A 10,094-nucleotide genomic window follows, 5' to 3' on the forward strand; every position below is an offset into this window, starting at 1 on the left:
CTGTTTCTGAGCCTGTTGATCTTCCTTGGGAGTTTAACAGCTGTGATGTACCTCAACACATTATTTGACTATAGCTTTTATCCCTATGTAAAAGTTACTGAAAATAAGTACATCAAGAACAATGCTCTAGTAGTTATGACATAACCTGACAGCTGGGGAAAACTCCATGAAGGACACTTTCTTCTACCGTTTCATCCCTGAAACAGTCATTTCTGATGGAAACCTTAAAATCAGCCTGAAAGAGCAGGCACAGCAGTGAGTTGCATGCTTGTATCATACCAGCACTTCTACATGTTAGTCTCCCTTTTCTTTTCCCCAGACCTTCACTGTACCCTAAGTCTTTCTATTAAGACGCATTAGGTGTGTTTCTGCAGGGACACTTACAAGTCCAACAGCTTCCACCATGGAGCTTGAAGCAATGACTTCCAGGGTAAATGTATGAATCTTAGCAGCTAGTGCAAAAAGAGAGAATTTCCAGTTGAAAGCTATCATAAACACATATCCTCTGTGTATTGGACACAGATGTGTTGTATAACACATTTTCTGACCGGTAGGTTACACAAACAAAGTGTGCGACAAGTGACTGAAATGTGAAACATGTACTTTGGTGATTCACTCCATAATTCACAGATTAGTGTACTTTAACGTACAATATCCCTTCTTAGAGAGTCTCATCGTGTGAGCAATATTAAGCAGTACTGTCTTGCCTGTCACAGTTATGCACCTCGGCTCCTTTGAGGTCTTTATTACAGGCTTTGAGCAGCTACCTAGCTCAAGATAATGTTCCCTGCCTGAGAGTAGGACCTGGGACAAAGCTTCATTGGATTACTCTTTATTATTGCCCTCCAGAAATGGAACTTCAAAGAGCCTGTAAGGCCAATGATGAAACTATGGAAAGCACTGTTAAACCTAGAAGCACTGTTAAAACTAGAAGCAAATACAACAAAACATTAGGGAAGTTTATTTCAGAACTAAAAAAAAAACACTGATGGGTATATTCGGAAAGGGGACTTAGAAACTGCAACATGCAGGACATCATCTTTTGCCTGCCTTGCCAGCTAGTTGTATGCATGGCTGTGAAGGAGAAGCTCAGGCTCCCAACTTAGCCTGCGGAGACAGGTAGGTCCCTTAGAAGGAGAGCAACAGAAATGAGCTTGCTGTGCAGTCAGGCCTTTAAGCTGATCTTAATGACTTGCAAATGTGAGTAAAACAGGCATAGTTTAACCTCTGAATCTCTCTGGACCCAGAGTCAAATTTGGAGTATTGAAAACTTAACTTCTGCACAGGAATCATGTCCTGAATTTGAGCTGTGATTGCACCCTGATTCAGTCTGCCTGACTTCTAAACTTTTGGTGTATGTCTGCCTAAATTAACCCTAGGGGGAGGAGAACCCCTCTAGTGTGCGTAAGGTAGAGAGAAGCTGGTCTCTTTGAAGATCTGATGACCTCTTTGCCTAATATCATTGCCTGCCTCTGATTATCTCTAGATCCTGAATACCTCCAAAGGCATCTAATCTTCTTCAAGGGGAAGTCTGAAGAGGTTTCTCTTAACAAGGGACACCCAGTGTCCTGGATCACATACCTAACGTGTTAAAACAGAAAAAAAAATTCCCAATTTCAGCTTTATTTCACAATCTAATCACAGAAAGAAGAGGGTGCAAGAGCTCACTAAACAAGTCAGTGGCAATCACAGGCTCGATTCCTTTCCCTCCCTGACCAGTCTCCCAGGGAAGGCTTTATCCCATAGGAAATTTAATGTTTGTTGGGCAGAGTTGGTAACTGGTTTACTATTCTTTTGTCATGAATATGCTGAGAAAGGATCAGGAGAGAGAAAGAGCTTGGATGCAGTAGGAAGAAAATAAAAATCAGAGAATTATGAATTTATGACAGCTGGCTGGTTTTTCAAGTCTTAATTTAAATGAGAAAGCTTAATGCTGTGCATCAAGTACTCCCTTAAAAATATTCAAAGATTGGAACCTATATCTATGGAGAACTTCCGTGATATCCAAGCTATTCAGTTGTTCCAAACATCTTAAAACCTAGGTTTTTGAGTGCTGCTCCAGGACTGTGCTAGGGTGTGAAATTTGCTAATCTGGGGGTTGTATTTTCTTTTAGACTGGTAAATATGATATACAATGGGTCAGACTCCCCAGGATAAAGTTCTTTAAACTTTTATTTCCAGTTGATTTAAACTCATGAACTCTTTAACAGATCTGCGAAAATTTAATTCTTCCTTACGTTGTGGTATTCAATTTGGGAGAAAATACCTTGTAGTCTTCCTCTAAAAGAAGCACAAAAAGATTATGTACATGGTGGTTTCATGATGTCTAATAAAGAGGAAAGAAAAGAAAATGAGAAGAGAGAAAATGCTAAGAGGGAAATTCTTTGTGGAAGAATAGCCATTAATATAAAACGCATTTTAGAGGGTAGATGTCCCAAAATCTTTTGGATGACACGTATATCAGATGCTGATATTAAGACTTCGAACTTGCAAAGACTTATACATATGCTTAAAATTACACATTTGAATAAATGCATTGATTGTATTTGGGTGCATCTAAGCCTTTGCAGGAATTATGCAGGAATAGATGCAGGCTACTTAAAAACATGTACAGAGATAAAGAGAGAAAAAACATAAAACTCTGGCTCTAAAATGGCAATCATCTTATCTGCCAAAATCACATGTAATGCACTGTTAGTTCTCTGTTCCACATACTGTGTTTGAAGAGTCTTACCTTATAAAGATGTCAGGACTAATGCCGTTATAAGGGGTTTCCTCCGAGAAACACATCCATTTGTGGAGAAATGTGTATTTTATCCATGGTAACTAATAAGTATAGCCTGCTGTTTATGAATAATTATAAATAATACTCTATGCTGATGTTGCATTTTTGTGTTGTTATCTTCCAGATGGGAGTTGCTGTAGTGGATTCATCGGTTGCAGGACTGGGTGGTTGTCCCTATGCAAAAGGTGCCACTGGAAATGTAGCCACAGAGGATGTGGTATACATGCTTAATGGGCTGGGGATCAATACAGTAAGATATTTTTACTTTCTACTTAAGACTTCAGGGAAAACAAGAATATTTTTCTAGAAAACATATGATACATACTGGAAAATTACTTGTGCTGTACAATAAAATATTGGGAGCAAAGAGTAGTTTTTGCAAACTCAGTGCTTTAACATGGTTTGACACATAACACGAATGATGTTATCTTCACTAGCAATTTAGAGTAGAACTGGTTGGCGTATTTGACAGGAATTTGAATAACTCCCCTCTCCCTACCTGGACCTATGAGGAGCTCAGTAGCAACTGCTTTGAGTCATTGCTCTGCCTCAGTAACCACAAAAAAATCACTAATGTAGACATTGCCCCAGAAGGCTGATCAGCTCTACAGTGGAAATACTGAGTGGACCTCAGCTTTTTTCACAGAGCTTTGGATATGGTTTGTAGTGCTTATTAATTTGTTGTCAATTTTTCTGGCTTCAAAGTAGAAAAAAATTGTGGTATTTGGAGCCCAAGCACACAACATTGCTATTTCTCAGGTATCCACTTAATATATTTCAAAATTGTACAAGATCTGTTACTGGCTAGCAGGCTTCACAGTAATTTTTATTTCCAGCCCTGTTCTTGGAGGAGAGCTGCTTTTCTGCACTGAGCTGCACTTTAATGAACCTTACCAGTAAGCATCCATGCTTGAAGAGCACACATTTAGTATCCCTGGCTTGGTTGACATGTTAATTATACTGTATTCCTGGGAACTAAGTAATGCTGCCTTCTTCAAAGAATGCGCTCTTTGGTCTTCCTATTGGTCATCATTGTTCTGGAAATGTGGCATAATGAGTTTATTCTAACTCAAGCAATACAACGACTTGTCCTTTAACTTAGACATAGACTTTGAGAGTCAAGCTCAAAGGAGAACATATAAAGAGCTGCCAAAACTGCAATGTGTGTGGTTTGTATTTAAACTACCACAGAAAGGAATTGAAAAGCCTGATGTCTGAAATACAACGATCTGAGTTATTGGGGAGCTTATTACTCGTCTGTTGGTTGCAGTTCAGTGTGACATGCATGCCGACGGAGTGCGTTGACGTAAAAGGATCATGGAACTTGTTTCTGAATTGTACATCCCCTGAGCACTGTTACACCATATTCAGTACCTGACAGAGTTCACTGTAATGTTTACCTGCTTTCATGTGCTTCTTAGGGAGTTCTGGGTAGATGTCAGATACCTGTTTAGAAAAGGTTTAATCACAATTGTCCATTGTACAAGCGGACTCTGTTTTGAACTGTTCATACGTGCTTTGGGGTAGCTTTTTTCAGGAAGAAGGTGTTTATTCTTTTGAAACAACACAGTTCTTTGGAGTAAGGAGGAGAAATACGCATTTCACTTTACGTTGCTGTGCACCTTACACTTAGGCTTTAAGTACAGTTTTTCCTTGGGCAAAATACCCATTGACTTTTCCAACTGACTTATAGCAAAAGGAACTAATTAAATAAAAATAGCCTGATTAAATGAAATATACCTTGTTCCAGGCTTCTGGATAAGATATATTAATCTGTTAATGATCTGGTGTCCAAGCAGAAATCTAGCTTGTCCTAAAGGTTGATACCAAATCCCGTGGACATAAGAATATCACCATCAAACATTTAGTTCTCCCTTTTTAAAAAAAGTTTAGATTATGCAATAGCAAAACACAAGGCTTTTCTCCTTGACCCTTTTCTGGCCTATTAAGAAAAGAGTGGTTTACTGGATGAGAGACACGGAACCTCAAAATTATTACATTAATGTATGAGCTTTGGTCTTTGCAGTGCTGGTTGGTTTTGGTACCATGGCCAATTCTGTAAAATCATTATCGCAAAAATCTATTAATATGTCCCTTTTTGTACAATGGCACAAAATGAAATTATAATTGCTAATGCTGTCCATTTGCAAGGAGAGCTTTCTCATGTTCCTCTCAGCTATGCACTAAAGCTTTCATTTGTTGACTGATGTCACTTAAAGGGTCAACCAATGGATGGACAGTATTTAAGTGTACATTATTGAGTTCGGATTGACTAGATACATCACAATAATAATTGATGCTTGTTCTATATTGTTCTTCAGAACACGTAACCAAGAAGTGACACGTGAAATGAATCTCTAGCAGGCTAAATGTGAAATAGTTTTCTAGCAGAGCCCATCTATGAAGAGATTTATTGGTTGTACCATGGTAATGGATAGATAATTATGTCATAGATCATTAATGCTTATGCAACTTTGTAAGGAGACATGTACTTTCTATAAAAACAGTTTCTATATGACTTCTATGCAATTACAGTAATAGTAATAATAGCCTTCAAAGTGCTTGGCAAACAATAAGCCTTTCTGAGAAGCGACTAAGTCCTGTCGACCTTACATTACTGACACCGAAATCGAAGTTCAGAGAGATAATAGACTTGGTATTTATGAATGCTGAATAAGAACTAATTAATTGAAGTCAATGGGAGTTAAAGGACTTTGCCTTCTGGCAGAAGCTTTTCTAACTTGAGGCACTTATCCAAGTTCATAGATACTATTGGAAGTACTTGTCTTTGTGTTTCATGGTTTCATTCCTTGGTGTCAAGGAATCATTCTGGATATATGGTTACCAAGTACACTTAAGTACATTTCTGAGTATCTATCTGAAGACATATTATTTTGACTCAACAACCTTACAAACACCTGTCACTACTCTTTTCCTATTGCCATCTGTGAGTCATGCTGTGAATGCTGGGTTTTGTGCCCTTGTGGTAATCCTCTTTGGTTCACAACACTGACATAAGAAAGACAATGTAAAAAGCAAAGATGCTTGTATTCCATTTAATGAATGTGAACTGTGAACATATGTTTCTTATCAACACATATCACATTATGCAGTGTTACAGTGCTGAAAATGTGAATTTTGTATAGTTTGGGTTTTTCATTTTGCCATCTTCCATAATCTAACTACCAAGTATGTCTATGGTGGTATGTTTCTCATTTCCTCCTAGTAAAAAAAGCACAGATGCTCTAAGAACTTTTTAGGTTTTGTTATGTACAATAGCACTTTGCAAACCAAACCTAAGTAAAGACCAATAAAGGATAAACAGAATGAGCTGAAATCACCCTTGTTATAGCTGTATTAAAATGAGACAGGTATAAAAGGGTGTCTTTGAACAATATGTTTTAGATGGTGCTATATACTAGAGCTGACTGGAAACTTTGAAGCATTTTTTTTTCAAATTAAAAATGTTTTTTATTACATTTCTGTGAAGTAATTTCTATTCTCATTAACATTTTTAGCCAATTCCAAGAATGAAAAAGGCAAAGTTTACTGTAGAACATGGAAATAAGTGCTAGATCCAATTAAAGGATTAAGCATCTAAATCGGGTCTTGGTCTGAACTTTAGTGCATAAATCCATAAGTGTTATGAAAGCCTATTTCTGGTGCAATACACCTTGTACCCTTTAACGTTGAGTGACACACTTTTCCCAGTTTTATGTGACTGCTCAGTATATTGGTAGTTCAAAGTCCCCTTTCACATCCCTTCTACAGGAACTTTACTGGCTTCTGAACTCCAGTCTTTGGAGCAAGTACTTACATCACTTACACAATCTAATCTAACTCGAAAACTTTTACTCTACATGAGTAATCCAGGAGGCCAACAATGCAGTATTTTTTCCTCTTTGATCGGTGATCTGATTCCATTTTAGCAATCGAGCAGCACTGATGTGTATTTTATGTTAGTTAAAAAGCAGTTGATTGCTCAAGGAACATTTTTTTAGCGCGGGCTGATCAAGCAGCTGCAATTTTTTGCTCAGTTGTGCTAGCAATGTAAATTGTAATTTTGCATTGAAACGAACTAGAAGGAGATTATATTTATTCAAGAGAATTCAGGATCCCGTTTCTCACTGAACTCAATTCCCAATACAAGTGTGTTTCCTCTGTTTTCCTGAGCTGCAAATGGGTTACTTATAAGCATGAAGATTCTTAGCATTGGGTGATAAATAAGTACAGCACATATGTAGGCACTATATTTTTCTTCTAACTTCTTCAGGTTGTTATACTAGTTCTTTATCCCAGATTCTTTTGAGTTTGAAAGATATTACTATTCAGTCCACTGCTGTTAGGATAAGAAATCAGCCTCAAAATGGTAGAACCTTCCAAACAACTGGAACTATTGTGTACATCGCTGTAACTCTAATGATCTTCATTACTGACCTATGACATGAATCAGGCCCTTTGTTTGCAAAACTTAGACCCTGGAGCAAAAAAACTTGGAGTTTGAGCATTTTCAACATGTGCATTTATTATTCCTAATATTTTTCACCTCTTTTTTAGGGAGTAAATCTTTATACAGTGATGGAAGCTGGAAACTTCATCTGTACAGCTTTGAACAAGAAAACAAACTCAAAGGTTGCACAAGCTTCCTTCAATACTGGAACTATCAATTAAATGGATTTCTTTTGCAGCTTAATTACATTTGTCATCTACCTTGACCAAGGACATTTATATCAAGAAAACAAATATAAGAAAACCATTTCAGCACAGAACCAAAATAGAACCCGTATATAACTTTTTATTATGGGAAGAGTTACTGGACTGGACTGTCTTGTCAAGAATTGTCTGATTTGTAAGTAAGAAATAAATGACTGCAATACAGAACCCTGTGCTAGTTACTTCTACAGATGAGAAAAATGTATGAACACCAGGACATTTTACCATGTTTTAAATTGACTTTTAGTTCTTTTCAGGAGAAATGAATAGAAGCAGCGAATACATAGTTAATTTTTAATCAAGATGACTTTTAGAACAGTACAAATATTTGCAGTAGTTTATGAGATCCCACACTGTGTGTGGCCATTCTATTATGTGTTTTATTTATCTGAATCTTTACTTTTCATTTGTCAAGTCAGTTGTGTTATGAACATGGAGCCAAATCTGAATTCACCATAAGAATTTTTTTAGCAATAGCACTTTTTTATTTTTGTTTTGTTTAACATCTGTTAAGTATATGGATGACTTTATCTTGTTCCAAGACTTTGTGGTGAATGGCAATCTGCCAGATCCTCCAAATCTAATGCAAATTTCCTTATTTGTTACATATGTTAAATTTGTTGTAGTTGCTTTTTTTCATCAACTCTATTAAAACCTAATTATATGAAACAATTAAAAATCAGCAAGGTTTTCAACCATCATTCAGGGTAGTAGTAGTGTAGAAGGGGCTAAATTTTTGTCCAAAGTCTCATAGAACAATTTGGTTTTTTATTCTATAGGCTATGAATTTACATTCTCACTTATAAGTCACGAATTTTTGAGGATAATAATATTCTGCTGGACTAGCTTACACGAAGGGAACCACTTAAAATTTTTCTTTGTGCTCTACTGATAGTGATACTGTACTTTTCAATGTCTTAGTTCAGCAAGATGCCAGTGAACTGCATTGTCATTTTTAGATCTATAATGGACAAATTCAAAGAAGAGCCTTATCCTATCTATAAACTGTTCAAATATGCCATGAAAATATTGTCATTTTTTCAGTCTGAAACATCAGTACTGATATTGGTTGTTTGTGTAGGATCCTTCTGTAATTCTCTGTGTACTGAACCTTGATTTTTTTCTGAAAACAGCCTGTTACTATCAGAGTCCAAAACCCTGGAGTATGATCTTTTTCTATATTCTCGGTTTTCCTCTAAAATATGAAAGGTTGGAAAAAGGTAAGATGAAAGAAAGTGAAAGATAACATGTAAAGAAGGAAAAGGCTGAATCATTTTTGTCTGGAACTCAACTCTGCCAAGTTACAGCTGAGTCTCAGCTTGCCTTTGAAACTCCAGAGTGAACTTTTTCAGATATCTTTTAGCCAGTACTGTAGTTTAGAATTGGCACAGCTTAAGAAAGCCAAACTTTGCATGCCAGGTAACTCAAAGCTAGAAACTTGATATAAAACCTCTATCCTCTTTATGCTGTAATGATAGTCAAAACCAAGATAAACTACATTGTTTCACTCTTCTCATGATAAGAGTCAAAGAATAAGCAAAGAAATGTGTTTAGGTGAGGGAGGAAATATCTTGCCCATCAATCCAAAATACTAAATTGCACCCCTTCCTGTGATATCTGGTGAGAAGACTTTCAAGTACTCTTAAAGATATGAACACTCTGATTTGCTTGGCCTGATCTGGATGAATAGTTGGATCACCACAGAAAATGCTCTGTCCTCATTTTCCTATGTTTTAGCTGGGGCTTTGTTATTTAGCAGCCACTACGGTTCATATATCAAAACACAAACTTCAATAAAACCAGGTCTTGAACCATTCACAGATTTAAAAATTCTGTAATGGATTAGATCCAATGAAGAAGTGAGGAATCTGCAGCAGTACTTAGGTTGCACTTAGTCTAATAATTAGTAGTTAAGCCTAAATGAGGTGCCAGAATCAACATCTTCAAGACTCCGTAATTAAGATGCCATTTACCCCTGAAGGTGACTAACCACACTACAATACTTTCCTGTTTAACCATAAAATTTCCTCTTTAGTTTGCTTCTGTGCAGGCACAGAATTAGCTCATTTTGAGCTGAAGTGTGCCATTCTTATGTAGGGCCTGATGAGTGTTCTTCCATCCAAGATCCTGTGACTATGTTTAACCGACATCAGCAAGACTGAGGTTCTCACAGAATGAAAGTGAAGTCACCCCTTGGAAAAAAAAAGTAGTTGTCATGCAAACCACCTTTTAAATACTAGCCTGAATGTTGGGCTAAACAACTGGTCTGAGATTAGCTTGCTACTCAGCCTGAGGAGATTCAAATGTACATTTTGTGGTATCCTCATCAATGGATCTAACCACCAGGCTATATATAGAACTGAAAAAGAACACACTTTTTAGTAAATCTGGGTCAAGTTGTGCCACTGCGTAGGATGGAATTCAAAATTCCTGAAACCCGAAGGATCACAAGAAAAAAAAGTCTCTGCAACAGACAAGGGTTTTTTCCTTGAAGATGGTGGTGAAGACTTCAACTATAGGCTAAGTTAGGAACTGAATTGATACTGTCCACTTTTTTGGTAAGTATACTAACTACAACATCTTAGATAAAAGTGAG

At 36.9% G+C, this 10,094-nt stretch overlaps 1 protein-coding gene across 3 annotated transcripts in view; it reads left to right on the forward strand.

The window, feature by feature from the left end:
* The window catches only part of HMGCLL1 (3-hydroxy-3-methylglutaryl-CoA lyase like 1), a gene marked incomplete at its 5' end in the record, with an annotated part of 81,661 nt that extends 74,190 nt beyond the window's left edge, over positions 1-7,471 (forward strand). For all 3 annotated transcript variants that reach the window (XM_082305571.1, XM_082305572.1, XM_082305573.1), the window contains 2 exons: positions 2,910-3,035; positions 7,343-7,471. In XM_082305571.1, the coding sequence (XP_082161697.1) occupies positions 2,910-3,035; positions 7,343-7,456 (240 nt within the window). In that variant the 3' untranslated portion in view covers positions 7,457-7,471. The remainder of the gene's footprint in view (positions 1-2,909; positions 3,036-7,342) is intronic.
* Positions 7,472-10,094: the final 2,623 nt, after the last annotated feature.

The sequence above is a fragment of the Platalea leucorodia genome (assembly GCF_965183815.1).
Source record: "Platalea leucorodia genome assembly, chromosome: 3".
Taxonomy (NCBI): Eukaryota; Metazoa; Chordata; class Aves; order Pelecaniformes; family Threskiornithidae; genus Platalea; species Platalea leucorodia.